This window comes from Cyprinodon variegatus, unplaced genomic scaffold (assembly GCF_000732505.1).
Source record: "Cyprinodon variegatus isolate N-32 unplaced genomic scaffold, C_variegatus-1.0 Scaffold30, whole genome shotgun sequence".
Lineage (NCBI taxonomy): Eukaryota > Metazoa > Chordata > Actinopteri > Cyprinodontiformes > Cyprinodontidae > Cyprinodon > Cyprinodon variegatus.
The window spans coordinates 1,958,078-1,974,046 of NW_015150483.1; the positions used below are offsets into that span (position 1 = coordinate 1,958,078).

Sequence of the window (15,969 nt, forward strand, 5' to 3'; positions counted from 1 at the left end):
CTGTCTCCCTCCTGCCAAGACCTACAGTGTGCGCTGTGGCGGTTTGCAGCCGAGTGTGAAGCGGCCGGGATGAGAATCAGCTCCTCCAAGTCAGAGGCCATGGTTCTCGACTAGAAAAAGGTGGCTTGTCCACTTCAGGTTGGAGGAGAGTCCCTGCCTCAACTGGAGGAGTTCAAGTATCTTGGGGTCCTGTTCACGAGTGAGGGAAGAATGGAGCGGGAGATCGATAGACGGATCAGTGCAGCTGCTGCAATAATGCAGACGCTGCACTCATATGTCGTGGTGAAGAGGGAGCTGAGCGAAAAGGCAAAGCTCTCAATTTACCGTTCGGTCTACGTTCCTACCCTCACCTATGGTAATGAAATCTGGATCATTACCGAAAGAACCAAATCCAGGAAACAAGCGGCTGAAATGAGCTTTCTCCGTAGGGTGGCTGGGCTCTCCCTTAGAGATACTGTAGGGTGAGGAGTTTGGTCATTCGGGAGAGGCTCAGTGTAGAGCCGGTTCTCCTCCACATCGAGAGGAGTCAGTTGAGGTGGCTCGGACATCTTCTTCGGATGCCCTCTGGACGCCTCCCTCAGGAGGTGTTCCAGGCACGTCCCACTGGGAGGAGGCCCAGGGGACGACCCAGGACACGCTGGAGAGACTATGTCTCTCGGCTGGCCTGGGAGCGCCTAGAGCTTCCCCCAACAGAGCTGGAGGAGGTGTCTGCGGAGAGGGAAATCTGGGAGTCTCTGCTTAGTCTGCTGCCCCCGCGACCCGGTTCCGGATAAAGCGGGAGACGACGAGTACAAGTACGAGTATTTAAACATTGTTAGTTCAAGTTTGTAGTCCAACTCTAGTATGCTACTGCAATGTACTTTCCTATTTTTTTTCTCTTTTGTAAACTTTAAATTACTTCAGAAGAATCTGAAATTATGCTTACGATTTGAAAAGAGGGTGCAAGAAATGTTAATGTATTGTATGTAATGAAGTTGGACTAAACATAGAATTGAATGATGTAGATCAAACATAACCATGTAACAGAATAGCCAAGACAAAGTCCTGACCAAAGTTAAATTGAGAATCTTGGCAAGACTTGAGAATGTTTAAAAAAATAAAAATTCTCAGTCCATTGTCTCTAAGCTTTGCCCATTTTTCAGAGAAACATAAGGAAATGTTGGCTTTTTTAAATATGCCAAGCTGCTAGTTATCTTAAGAAGTGCAGCTATAATTCCAAAAAAAATAGTTGGTTTTACTAAATATTAAGTAAACAGAGTAAAATTTCCAAACTTTACCATTTTTCACTATACAAACTGACTTTAACAAGCATGTTCTAATCGTTCCACTACTATTTTTCACCCAGCTTGGTGTTAATATATTATAGAACTGAAGTGAATTCACATTAAAGTTATATTGACACATAGCAGTTTAATCTACTCTGATTATGAATGGAATTATCAGTCTTTACAGTGAATTTAAGCTATTTCAACACTTCCTTCATTTTTGCCAAACACTCACTGAGGGCAATAATTTGTCCTCATTCTTGTCTTTAAAGACTTTCTAAATCCTGCATTTATCTGCCCCAGCTTGTCAAACATATTTCATGCAAACCGATAAGCATGGTTCCTCATGACGTATATCAAACCACCTCCTTCCTCATCCACAGAAGAATGTCATGACAAAAGTGCCTGCCATAATCCAATTTCAGGGACCCTTAAGGCATCACTCGAGCAAAGCATCATATTTATTGTGCATGCGATAGCCATGGTGGCTGTAAAACTGTCACTGAGGGTTAATAGCTGTACGCCATGTCTCATGATTAATTCATTTCTCTTCGTACATCTTTTTTGATGCTCAAATCCCCCATGAGTCACCAATAATATACATTCAGATAAAACTGCTCCCATTTAGAAATTGACAACTGAGAGATGAATGAGCTGTCATCAGAGTGAGATCTTCTCCAACGACTCCACGGCGCCAAAGGGAAACTTTTGAGAAGGAAATGTTAAAAGTGAGTAAAGTGAAACAGGTTCTGTTTGCTGAGAATGTTCTTTGCATTGCATTTGGACATTTTGATGCAAACTAAAGCTGAGCACCTTTCCTAGGTCAACGCTGCATGGTGTTGTAAAAGTAAGGAAGCTCCTCAGTTTCCTAACTGATGGGCCTTTGATCCCCTCATGCTTGATATGTTGGCAGTAAGTCACTGTCACCTCCTCTGCATGCCCCTCACTGTGTGCACTGTGATGCCTTTTAAGTCTGAGGAAAAACCAAAACAAATTACTGGAAGACAAATTTCTCTGAAATTCTTGTTTTCCCAAACTGATATCTAAAAAAAAAAAAAACATGTGATCTCAGTTTATTATACGGGAACGAAAAGCTTACCACACATAATCATCTAAAAATGAAGACATAAAAGAAGAACTCACAACATTGATATATATACTGATGCTTCTCATTATTATCGCTGTAAACTAAGTTAGTTAAGCATCTTAATGTTAAAGTTAGTTTGAGCTCCTACTTAAAGTCTTTTGCATGATCAGTGCTAATTCCTTTACACAGAATGTGCAAAAAAGTAAGTAGATTTATTCTGATTTTGATTTAAGGATAAGATTGCACATACCTCTTGTTTGATGAAAGAAAACCCCACAATGGTCACAAAAATAACTGTGAATCTGACAAAAGTGACAAATAAAAATGCTATGAAAATGAACAAATGAAAGTCAGACATTGCTTCTGAGCAGATAGAAGATTAGAATTCAACTTCATTGTGATTACATGGTCACAAGTACAAAGCAACAAAATGAACACTCTGCATTTAACCCTCCCCGTTGGGGAGCAGTGGGCTGCCATTGTGTGGCGCCCGGGGACCAGTGTGAACTCAGTACCTATGGGACCTAAGCGCATTGCCCTAACCACTAGGCCACTACTCCCCCAGATGATTAAAAAAAATAAGTGCATGAAATCACCATAATATTTTGTTGCTCAACATTTTGAAGTAAACCCTGCAATCAAATAATTCCTGTAACTGTCGGGGAGACCTCTGCTCCTCTCAGCAGGTATTTTGGTTTAATCTTCATGAGTAAACTGCTCCAGTTGTCTCAGGTTTAAAGGCCTTTTCCAGACATCATGTTTCAGCTCCTTCCAAAGGTGCTCAATAGGATTTATATCATGGCTCATAGAAGGCCTCCTCAGAAAAGTCCAGTGTTTTCCTCTCAGCCATTATTGGGTGCTTTGAGTCATTATCCTGTTCCAGACCAATACGACTAAAACCAAGCTTTCTGACGGTTGGCAGCACATTTCTCTGTAATAACCCTTAATATTCTTGGGATTTCATTGTACCCTGCAGAGATTCAAGACAGAGCCTCCTCCATGTTTCACAGTAGGGACAGGTTTCTTGATATGCTTAATTTCTCCGTCTGTGAATATAGAGCTAATGAGCCTTTCCAGAACAAAAAATAAAATAAAATTTTTGTCTCATCTGTCTATAGCATGTTTGGTAAATGCCTATCTGACTTTTATTGTTTTCAACAACTGTCATCTTTGGTTGTCTCCCATTAGGTCCACTTTGGCTCAAACTACCGATGGCGTGATCCGACACTGATGTTCCTTGAACTTTGCCTTTAATCTCAGAAGTTTCTCTGGGCTTAGCATTAATATTATCCATCTATGATTTGTCATAAATTTTTCTCCTGTTGCCACGTCCAGGCAGGCAGATTGGCAACAGTTTAATTGATTTTACATTTCTGAATATGTTGTCTGTATGGTTTGAATGGCCTCATAGCCTTTACCTTTAAAATGCTTGTGTACAGTTTTTTTTCCCAATCTCCCTGGGAATCTTTTCCTTTCCTTCCTCTTGTCCATGTTGAGTGTGGTACACACCATGTCAAAAAATAGCATAGAGACTATCTGTAGCACTATACATAGTTCACTTACTGATTACAATATTGTATAAACCTCTGGTGGTAATAAGTGGACACACATTGTTTAACATGTCCCTTTGTCAAATAATTTGCATTCTTAAGTAAGGGCACTATCATTGTTTTCAAGACCTGTTTCATGAGCGTTTTTTATCAATGTCAAAGCATGGTTGAAAAGCAATGTCTGATTATATTTGCAGTTAAAAGCAGCCTTTTAACAAGATGATGACATTATTTTCAGACAGAAAATATTTCAAAACATAAAAGAATGATGTAGAAAGGATATAGTGGCAAGAAAAAAATTTGTTTATGGGTCTATTTAAATGTAATCAAAAATAAAGTGTCCCAAATCACTCAAATTCCTATGAATAATCAAAGGAAAAGCTTATATTGGCTGTTATAGCAACTGAACACTTTGCATGATTGCTGAAAAGGTTTGTGCAAATTTCCACTATGTTTGAGGATTCCTCTTTTGCAATAAGCTCTCATTTTAGAGAGGAAGGCAATCACGTCCTTACCTTAGTCTTAAAATCTGTATCAAATCATGGTGCAACAAAGTGTCAGAGCTTTGGATCATGTCCTGAAATGTCCAATGTTGCCGAAGACCAAGTTTCTCTGCAGAAAGCCTGATGTTGAGAATCATTATGCATGTACAGTATTATCTATATGCATATAACCCTTTATCAGTATACCTTTGACATTGTGTAAATCTGGGGTTCCCAATACTGGTCCTGAACTACCACTGTCCTGCCAGTTTAGACATAACTCTGTTTCTGCACGGCTGGTACAAATGATTATATAGACTCCCCAGCAGCTCTCAAGTGCTGCAGATGGCTGGTTCATTGAACTCAGGTATGTGGAAGCAAGGAGACCCATACTGTAAACATTGCATTGCAGTGCTGCTTGAGGACAAGCATCAAGAGCCACTGATGTCAATATTGATACATACAGAAAATATCCCAAAGCGTTATGCTTCCACCAGCATGCTTGAACATTCAGGCTGTGTTGAATGTTTTTGACCAAATAACAGATGCCACAATGCTGCCGAAACATGAAATATTGAATTCAAGATCAAAGTTCTTTTTCTTTGACAAGATGAGACTTTGCATGCAACATTCAGGGGGGGGGGAGGGTTCCATCTAACTCGAAGAAGTTGCTTCCTCATTGATCTGCATCAATAAAATCCAGCACTATGTGAGGTTCTTCCATGAGGTTTTACAACCAGCTTGCCCACATTCTTCAGGGTTTCCTTGATGATGATTTTCTGATTTTACACCATCAACTTTTTTATTAAAAGAGTCACTTTTGAATTCTGAATCCACACAGTTTCCAGTGTGGAGCTCATTGTAATTCTTTTAATATTTAAACGCCACTGGAACTTATTAAGACACTTACATGAAGCTTCAAAGCTATTTGCTCAGTTGTTAACAGCAGCAAACCAAATTCACTGGTCCCCAATGGGCTCTTTTGTTTTTTCTAAAACTTGCCACAAACCAACTGCAGAGAGCTGCTGCTTTTCATCTGTTGATTCCATGAAAACATTTCTTTTTCCATACTCTGTGAAAGAGATGGAATAGGGTAGGACCAGGTTTTACACCAGTTCGCAAATTGTGAGTTTGTATGAAAAATTCAGCTATCCACAATTCCACATTTATTTACAGCACATCGTGATAACATATTGTCACACAGGTATATTTTCTTTCCATCATAAAAAAAACATGCTGGTCAAATTGAAATATTTTTTCAAATCTAAATCTGTCAGTGATGTTATTAATACTGGGCACAACTGGAAGACCCTCTGACATTATAAAAAAAAAAAGCTGAATTAAATAAAGCAAACTTCATTGTATAGAAAAAAAATAGTTTTATTATTGGTCCAAAACATACTATTAATACATAAAGCAGTGGTGCACAACATAAACTTATATATTATTACTAAAAGGACACAAAAAAGGCCCCAAAATACTACATCAATTTATTTATGAACACCTTAAAGTATTCCTATAAATACATTTTCTTTAAAACTTGCCTTGTTTCAGAATAAAGCTGATCAAATTATGAGAAGAATTCAGAGCTTATAATAGAAAATATAATAGAAAAAATTGTTTTCTCATACTGACACGTTTTAACAATTATCCTAAACTGTCCTGATTTAATATTTAAATCCATATTTGTTCCAATTACAATTTCTTGAATTAAGTCCATGTCAATATTTTTCAATTACATGCTACTTTGAATTTAGTATCTTATTTTAGGCACTTAATTCATGTTATGACTTTTTCACGACACTAACTTCTACCCAACTTATTTCCTTATGTTCATGATGTTATTCTCTTAAGCCTGTTTTTTTTTTTTTTAACAAAGGAAAGAGGCTATTAAAGATAAAAGTTAAATAAAAGCTAAAAGATATCTTTAATAATTTGTCATAAACTAACAGCATTTCTCAGAGAAGTGGTTCGGTCTCATTCCAGTTGACTAATGCATCTTTCCACCTGCAGGAAACAAAACCAAACATTTTAGGGAATTGAAAACATAATTAGTTTTTTATTATACAATGCTTTATTAGAGGCATATTTAATCACAATTTTAAACAAAAAAACATCAAAACATGTAGTGTTTTTTCTTATCAGTTATTGTGCAAATTAGAAAGACATAAGGAGGTCATACCTGGTTCTGATGCAGAGCTCAAGTGGAGGAATGAGATCAGCATCAATTTCTTGAAAGTTCTGAGTCAATTTGCCAACAGCTGAAAACACAGTTAGCATTTTTATTTAGATGCAAAAAGGAGAGATCCAAACGAATGAAAAGCATCAGTTAGGTATAACATGGTATCAGCCATTTATTATCTTTCGATCTATTCAAATCAGACACCAACTTATGATTTGGTCATCAGAATTAGTATTAGCATTCCCTGATGGTAAGGAATAAGAATAAATAACAACGGTAAGAGACATCTTTGAAGCATGTGGTTTTGTTTAAAAATAAGCTTATCGGATCAACAGAGGTAAAAATTAAACATACAAACAGTGAGGCGGATTTCCTCCTGCTGATTGGCCAGCCCATCATAATAGTACAGGTCAAACTCCAGTTCTTCCTTCTGACTGATCAACAGCTCCCTCTGCAGGCCGAACAGCACACTGAAGTGGCTTTCACTGCACACCACCCACACAGGGTAGGAGGGAGACTTCAGGTAATTTCCCACCTTAGTAAGAAAACACAGAAAATTCCTTATAAAAGCTAACCTATGGTAACATTGCAGGGTACTATAGAGATTTCTACATTGCATCTGTGTATAATAAGAAGCTGATCCCCACCCCTAATTCATTCAGCTGCATTTTGGTGAGTGGTGAAAACTTTGAATATCCCTCAAATATCGACAATCACCATGAAGAGTTCAGCATTGCTCACCTGACAGATATTATAATGTTCAAACAAGGACAGAAGGCCGACTTGGCAGCGGTCCTTTATTCCCTTAAGCAGAGTCATGTTGCCGTTTCCCGAGTCGAGCTCTATGTCATTATCAAACACATTAGAAACCGCTCTGCCACATAGCAGCAGGTTGACCAACTCCTGTAAAAATAACCAAACAATATAAAATACTTTTAGTTACATAAATCTACAGAGCCCTAAAAGAGGTATCAAAGAAAAAAAAATAACAAAAAAACTCCCATTTGCATCAGATTCTATTTTCATGCACACCAGATAATTTAATCAATTCATTGAGTAACTAAGAGTATTTTGGCCTACTGCGTTTATTAAAATGAAAATACCTGACCTAATTGTGCTGCATTTCTAATTTTATGTTGTTTAATGACAACATTAAAAAACAATTAAAACCAACTTATAGTATATTCCATTTTACCTAGACAATCTTTAAATATGTCACTAAAAAAGATACTGTAAGAAAAAAAGGAAGGAGGAGAGAAGGAGAGGAGGTAAGACAAGAGAGAGAGGGGAATATAACTTGGGAAGGAGAGAAGGAACATGGGACACAAGGAAGAGGGGAGGAAAAACACAAGCGATACAGGAAATAAGGGCACCAGAAAGACAGGTTGCAACAAAACATGGACAGAAAAGATGAAAGGATACCATTAAGGAAAAAAATTAGAAAAGAGATTAGTTATAAAGTAAGAAATTACAATATTTTAAAGTCTTTTATTTTGTTTTTGCTCTTAACCAGAACTTGAAATATTAAAATAACATTTCTAACTGCTACAGATTGTGTAGTTAACTTTTAAATTTGGCTTAAAGCATTAAAACCTGAGTGCAGTAGCCATGAGCTCCTATTAGCGTAGTTGTATGGAGGTCCATATCCTCTCTCACTCTGAGGAGAAAAAAAGAAAAAACAATAACCACACTATCAATGCAAAGCTAGTCATACTGAATAAACTGCTGTAAAGAACAGAAAAGGTTTTTTTTATTTACTTTTCAATGGATCGAGAGAGAACAGCCGAGATGGTCAGAAGAATGCATCCTAAGACCTCGGTTTCATACTGTGGATTAAATGCAAAGATAAAAGAACATGTCAACATAGATTTGTCAGGCAAGATTACAAAAACTAAAACCAAGAAAGGTATTCACTCTTTCACCTGCTCAATGTGCTGTTCCAGAATGACCTGCAGATCGTTGATGTTGTCCACAGAGAACCACATCATCTGGATCAAAAGGTGTTCAGAAAACGAGGAGTCAAAATAAAATCTTAACAAAACAAAAGAAAAAACAAAAACTTAAAGGTAAAGAAGATGATCTTTTATTCTCCTGGTGGATCATCTAAATAAGTGGTCCACCTAATTGTCAATCATTTTGATGATATGTTTACGTAAGGCTGTCCTACTTTAGCTATCTTTTTGTGCGCATGCGCACTTTCAGCCACATATGTGTGGTGAGCTACGGTTTCAAGCATTCATTGAAGCTCACCTTTCTCACCGCGGTTCTTTGAAAATGGCCGAGAGTTGCAAGAGGAAATGTGTCTACGAAGTGTTTGAGAAGAAAAGAAAGGCCTCAGGAGAGGCAGATATATCCTAACAAAGCATTATGGGATTTGCTGTCACAGCGGCCCGCTGTCGCCAGAGCCTGTCGTTGCCTGACAGCCGCGACTAATAACAAAGATGGCACAGGCACCATGCGGTCGAGGAGGAGTAACGTAACCAACGGTAAGCAAAAAGTAGTGATCATCTGTCCAATCGGTCAGTTAACCGAGTTTGCTATAAAGCTATGAGAATAGCACATTTTAAACAGGGCGTGCACAGGGAGAAATATGCTCACGCATGCTCTTGCACACGCATTTTTTTTCTCTTTTTTTTTTTTTTTAAGTAAAGAGGCTGGGTCTTTTAAAAAATACTCCACAATAACTTTAACACTAAGAGCAATTGGGCTTGCTACAGTTTCGCAGTGGTTAGAGCTCACTACCCATTTATGGAGGCATTAGTCCTCGACGTGGCCGACCTGTCCGAGCTGTGGTCACTTGCCGCATGTCGGACACCCCTTTTCCTGTCAGCCTACAGTCCAAAGAACGTGCCACTAGTGCCATTAAAAAAAAAAAAAAAACAGCTCTAAGAGCAATTGAGCAACATGATCAAGTGGCCACAGCAACAACAGCAGCACATAAATAAACTAGAGATCAAATAATACTGAATACTTTAGTTGTATTTAGAAACCTGAAATTCAGTTCTATCATAAGAATAATTGTGAAGTCATTCATGATTGTTGCCAGAAGTTTATAGAAACTCATCTTGTGCATGAGGGTTTTTCTTTGAGCCTTCAATGATGCATCATACATCTTCAATATTTTTATAAACAGTTTATAATGTAAAACATCTGCTTCCATGCTGACAGTCCCGCTGGTATTCCAGTATCTTTCAGTTTGAGGATTTAGGACTCTGGGACTTCCTTTTTAATGTCCTAAAGATGACTGGAAAAAGACTGGGTGTTCTGATCAGATAATCACTCTGCATCAAAACTGGTTTTAGAATAGAAAGAAAAATAACTCATAGAAAAAGCACATGTTAAATAAATTATTATTGAAAGCCCAAAATGAACAGGAAATATAAGTATATGATAAATGCATGAACACTTACGATCATAACAAACAACCATATTGATCATCTTTACCTTATCAAGCAGTCTTTCAGATCTGTACTGACCAACTGGAGTGAAATGGCTTCTTCCTGAACTTCTATTATTCAGAAAAAGAAAAGAAAAGAAAAGAAAAAAAACTTGATATGAAAGCAAACACAGTTTCAAACTGTGGCCCAGCTGATTTCTAGGGCATTTCTCAGATGAACGGGTTTGACAGCTGGTGGGGATGTGAGCCCAGTTTGAAAGAGACCACTCATCTGAATCTGACACCTGATGTGACCTTTATATTCTATAAAATCTATTCTCACAGCTTGAGATTAATACAAAAAGACAATCATGTGGGTCTGTGCACAGGATAAAAAAGAAGAAGAAAAAGCAAATAAGCTTAGGTTTCAGCAAACGTTACATGACATAAATGTGGAAACATTAAAACATTACTAGACAGAGGAAGGCGTAGGTCATCTTTTTCATGGCTTGTTATTGCCCAACCTTAGAACAGAAAATCCATTTATTGTCCCACAAAGGGGAAATTGCGCAGCAAGATCTGCCTAATACAGCAGTACGAGTACGAGTACAATTTATTACAAAAACAAATATCGATACTCAGTAAATGCATAAAGGTAACTTAGCTTCTGGTGTTTTTCTTACATTACAACTACTGCTTTTTGTTCCTCCCCAGCCCGCCACAAAACTTCAGACAGAGCTAAAACAAGACACTGTCTTCTGGTACTGTCGGAAGGTCTCAGCCTCCTGTAAACAAAATAGAAAGGGAGTCAGAACCAGGTGCTGTGCAATCAGACACATGAAACAGTTTTTACATGATAACGCAGCACCAAACTGTACATAACTGAGAAATGGAGAGAAGAGGACACCTGGTTTTTTGTAAGTGAATTAGGCAAAAGATGAATGCATGCTAATGGGTCACATCAAATAGTAATAGTCCTAAGCAGTAGCAGGGAAATAGATGGCATAATAAACTAAAATATATATTTTTTAAGTTGCTGTTAAGCTATAAACCATGTAGACCTCACAGTCAAACAGAGACCTGATACTGGAACCAAACAGGGGGGGGCAGCATTTACTTTTTAAGCTAATTATCTCAAGAACAAACTCCCTGAAAATCCAAGATGTGCAGAAACAGTTTTTCTTTAGTTAGGACTGAGAATATTTTATTTACTGCAGCCTCTTATCAAAGAACCCGACTAATGAACTGTTTGAACAAATGTTTACTTCATCTCTTAATACCTGTACTTCATCTCTTCCTCTCGTGTCCTGGTTTCATACTTGGTGCTTTGTTTATGTTTATCACTCCTTTAATACGGTAAGTGTCACGTCGAACACTTTGTAATGCCTTGTGAATGAATGATGCCCTTTATAATTTAGCTGACCTGGGCCAGGAGACGGGTCACGTCCTTTTGTTCTCTCATATCAAACTCTAAATTTCAGATTTATGAGTCCATTTCAGCTCCATGTGGACTGGAAAAACAGTACTACCATAGATACCAGCAAGTCAAAGATTATTGTTATAAGAAATTGCAAATCAAATAGGAAGAAGGAATATGATTTAATCTCTGTATTTTTTTAAGTATATAAAAAGAAAGAGGATAAAATGTTGGTCTCAATACTTTATTGAAGTAATAAAACATCTCTATGTAACATATGAAACAAAAATGGGAGAAGGAGTCAGATACACATATCAGAAGAGAACTGGATAGATATATTAGAGAAACAAGCAACAACTGAAAATTCACAAATTTAAGAGAGCTTGGCTGGAAGAATGTAGTGAGATTTTTCATAACTCCCAATTTAACAGCACTAAGATCAGGTACCCTGAGCTCAGAGTTTTGTTGGAGACAACGTGGAACCCCGATGGCTAACCACTTTAATGTGTTTGGGGCCCGTCACAAAATCCACTTATTTTGGAGCGAGATATCAGAGATAGAATAATAGGGGAAGATTTAGATTACTCTTTTGTCACCCTGTATCTCGGTCAAATTCCAAACCTTGCATAAGGACAAATTCTTCTGGCAAGTGGAAGGAAAATAATAACCAGGAGGTGGTTATAGATCTGTCAGCATTGGTCCAACATTGGCACGGGATCATTCAGGAAGGCTCAAACATGCATCCTAAATAGGGTGACATTTTGTTATAATGAATGTGTGTGTATGTACATGTAAAAGGATATCTTAATTGTATTTACAGCTCCCATGACGATCTCCTGTTCTTTGTTCATGTATATAGATAAAAAGTTATGATAATAAAAAAAAAAATCCATGGCAATATTTCATAATGTTTTACTCTAGATCAGGGGTCACCAACATGGTGCCCGCGGGCACCAAGGGGCTCTCAAGGACCACATGGAGTGCCCTTAGAGTCTTCTGAAAATAGAAGAACTCAACAGTGAGCTACGTTTGAAATTTCATTGTATTCTGTTGCTCTTCTTTTTTTAATCGGTTATAGAACATTTTATCATTTAATTATATATGGCATTTAAGCATTTATAGAGATTTCAAAATGAAAATGTCTAAAAGAAAATTAGAAATGTAAAGAAACTATAAAGATATGTTTATAATTTAACAAGTTTAGGTGAACGATGACCCTTGCAATTCATAGGTCAGTAATGGTAGCCCCTCCTGTGACTCAGTGCCCCGGAAATAGCCCTCAACTGTAAAAAGGTTGGTGACCGCTGCTGTAGATTTTCTTATTACGGACAGGCTATGGCAGACAACTAAAAACTAGTTTTAAAGTTAGTAAAGACACACACACTGCTTAGAAAAGGCTCTGATCGTAAAGCTTACTTACAGAAGGATGTTGCTGCTGTTATCAGTGTGTTCAAATAGAAGCTTCTTCAGAAAAAATGCTTGAATCGTTGCTAGAACTCCACAGGGACCACCCTGAAAAAGAGCAGAAGAAAAAGTTTTATACAAAGTTATTAAGAAAAATTTCAATAGTTGTTATGAAAATACATTTGCTTTATTGAGCCAGTTTTATTTGAAATTATGGTTTGAACAAAATAAAACAATTAAATAAAATCACCTTTTTCTGCACAATGCCATATCTGAGCTCACGTGTGTTCGAAAATGCAAAACCCTGATTTATCCACTCAGCACTGAAAGAATTCAAGCTGGACCCAAGGAGAACTGTTTTCAATTCCTACAAAAACAAAACAATGAAGAAACAAGCTAAAATCAAACAAAAGCTTCCTCTTCTGGTCTCCATGTCATCAAATCTGTCAGGTACGCACCATGGCAGTGTGCTGGTCCACTGGGCAGCCTACAAAGCTACACTTTAGAACAGGCGCCTGAAGGGACACTTCTGGCAGATCAACATCATCAATATCATCTGGAAATGTAATTAAAAAAAAACAGAAACAACAACATATATTTGGCAAAAGAAATTAATCAAAATAATGTGCGACAAATTGCTTTATTTCAGGGCTCACCTAACACCATCTCTGACACATTTAGTTCATGGACATTCGGTCTGGTCTTCATCCTTTAAACCGCAACACACAAAAATCTCTGGCTATAAACTTCTGAAAACTATTTGAAGTGATGAGGTACAATTTGAATTAGTAACATCCCAATGTTTACTTTATCTCATTCCCTGTGCTTTGTCCTTTTCTTCTGTAGTTCTTTTTATACAGGTTTTCCTCTGTTAAGTTGACATCTAGATTTTCTTCACCCCCGCCAGATGTGTTTTTGAAAGCCAGCTGAGGTCCAGCTAAGGATTCCAGGTTTCCCTTTTCCACGCAGAGTATTGGCTGGGCCAATTCGACTGTCTGACTCTGCCTTTTTCTATTTGTTTCCTTCAACGAAAACCATCATGATAAACACAAGAAGGAAGCTATCGGGGTTATAAAATAAACAGGTTCCTAAGAATCATAAAATAAATACCTTAGGTACTGGTCCAGCCATTAAGCCTCGTCTGATATGACCGGTTTTTCTTCTCTGGGCGACCCCATCGATTAAACCGTCTCCCCGTGCCTCTCTTTTGGAAAAGTCCTCCTGCTTAGAAGGCACTAGTGACTGGACTTCCTGATTGTCTGTTTTGTTAATTAAGAAAGTATTTGAATTCAATGCAGCAGGTCTGTCTTTCTTAGAAGTCATTGATGGATTTGTCACCTGAATATTGCACTTTTCTTTTACTTCAGACCTAAAAAAGAAAAAAGAAAAAAAACATGGATAATCTCAGCTTAGTACAATATAAAATTTTAATTATACATAGAATTTTTGTCTGTGAAATACCTGGTTTCTGTGTATTTTGTCATACAAAACGCTGGTGTCATGTCTTTTGCCTTTGTTTCATTTATAATTGATGGTGTTCCTGGAGGGCAATCGGATGCTGAGCCAGTAGTTTGGTCTATCTGCTCACAATCTCCTGTGGTGATCTTTTCATGGTGCAACCGTTCAATGTGATGCTTCACAATGATTTCCAATAATGTTTTCAAAGGCGATTTCTGAACCTGCATTTATGAGCACGTCAAATTTAGACAATTTTCTACATCCTGGACATGCATTTCTTGTATTTATCCTGATGGATGCACCTTATTTTTTCTGTAGAGATCTTCAATGTTTAGCAACTGCTTCAACAATGATCGGTTGTTTATACTGGCCTGAGTGCGTGGAAGTTCCTCATCCATACAGGCGATGGTCCTTCTCAGGCCCTGTGCATTAATACCATGCAGTGCACAAGTGTCAACATAAAAATAATGATGGATGAATGGACGAGACAGATTAGGCAAATTGGTTTACATAAAGTATTCATACAGAAAGCAATTCAAAGGGCCCAACATATAAACAAGGAAAATATATAACGACGGGAAAATAAAGAAACACTTTACAAGTGACTTAATCCCTTATTTTATACTTGAGACGTAATGGAAACGTAAATAGCAACACTAAAATTAGAAGCTGCAGCTAAACATTTTTTTTTAAGTCCTGATATCCCAGTTTTTCAGGGAAAAGAGATAATAGCCTGTCTGTTTACTGCAAGCCGATCTTGGTTAATAGGTCCTGGGAATATCGAATAAGATTTCTCTGATAGCCTAAAGGGACTCCATGGTTTGTACTGCACAGTTATCTCAGACAAGTATTTAAAACAGAGTTTTTTTTTACTGCTTACTTGATTAGTAGTTTGTTAAAATGTCAGGAAAATGGATGAATCAGTTCGCCTGTTTGATTTTAAGAGTAGACTACATTAGAATAGGAAAATTAAAGCAGGTTTAGGGCTGTGTAATTTAATTTAATCAATTAATTTGATTTTCTGTAATTCAAGATTTAACTTATGGCTTTCATGGCTCAGAAGGACATCAATTTATCACTTCTTGTTTTTAGATCTATACTAAAAACTGATTACCTAGCTAAATGTGTTATTCCACTAGCTGCAAAAATGTAGTGATCTTGAATTAAGGTCACTTCTTGAAGGGTTTGGAAAATAATATTATATTTTTTTTATTCTTATTATCAATTAGGAATAGGTTGTTGCTAATCAGACAAATCTAATGTGATGTAGAGGTTTGTGCAACCATAGTAGAAAACAATGGAACTGATAATCATTATATATGTGTGTTTTAAATGGTTATTTTTTTCAATATCCTTAAATAATGACTGAACATGTTAAGTTTGCAGAGAATAACAAGTTTGGATCGACATTTCTCCAGCCTACAGCTTTTTTTTTTTTTTCCCTTTTTTTTTTCTTTATTTATGCTTGGTGAGGCGGTTGTTCTCTTTCCTTAAGCAAACGCCAAAACTAAAATACAAAAAATCCTGTAGCTCATCTTTGCTAACGCGAGCTAGCTAGTAGCTAACTAACCTTCGCTGGACCATAATGTTCGATAACTTACCTTCCTGCTCAGGTATTCCCGCACTAGAGACGAGGAAACCTCTTCCACAGAAGGAACCATGATAACAGCCAACGCGTCCAAATGCTGAAAGTCCAGCAGAGACACACACACACACACAAAAAACTATCAACAACTAGCTGCACCGCC

The 15,969-nt window shown here is 37.4% G+C and overlaps 1 protein-coding gene across 2 annotated transcripts; it reads right to left on the reverse strand.

The window, feature by feature from the left end:
• Positions 1–5,768: 5,768 nt before the first annotated feature.
• Positions 5,769–15,969, reverse strand: fam188b (family with sequence similarity 188 member B). 2 transcript variants are annotated; one of them, XM_015399111.1, is made up of 18 exons: positions 15,823–15,969; positions 14,593–14,643; positions 14,225–14,442; positions 13,874–14,132; positions 13,571–13,785; positions 13,420–13,472; positions 13,222–13,319; positions 13,014–13,130; positions 12,780–12,871; positions 10,626–10,727; positions 10,011–10,074; positions 8,489–8,554; positions 8,325–8,392; positions 8,160–8,223; positions 7,308–7,469; positions 6,921–7,101; positions 6,567–6,645; positions 5,769–6,391 (listed from the first exon to the last, which is right to left on the reverse strand). In XM_015399111.1, the coding sequence occupies exons 1-18, from the start codon at positions 15,880–15,882 to the stop codon at positions 6,343–6,345; spliced, it is 1,998 nt and encodes a 665-aa protein (XP_015254597.1). In that variant the 5' UTR covers positions 15,883–15,969; the 3' UTR covers positions 5,769–6,342. The 2 variants fall into 2 exon arrangements, with proteins under 2 accessions (XP_015254597.1, XP_015254589.1); XM_015399103.1 differs by having other exon boundaries at positions 14,524–14,643; positions 15,823–15,968.

Coding starts and splice junctions, on each gene's coding strand:
- fam188b (XM_015399103.1), bottom strand. CDS start 15,882: ATGGTTCCTTCTGTGGAAGAGGTTTCCTCGTCTCTAGTGCGGGAATAC. Junction 13,786..13,873: donor TGGCTGGACCAGTACCTAAG/GTATTTATTTTA, acceptor TTTTCGTTGAAG/GAAACAAATAGAAAAAGGCA. Junction 7,102..7,307: donor AACATTATAATATCTGTCAG/GTGAGCAATGCT, acceptor TTTCTTACTAAG/GTGGGAAATTACCTGAAGTC.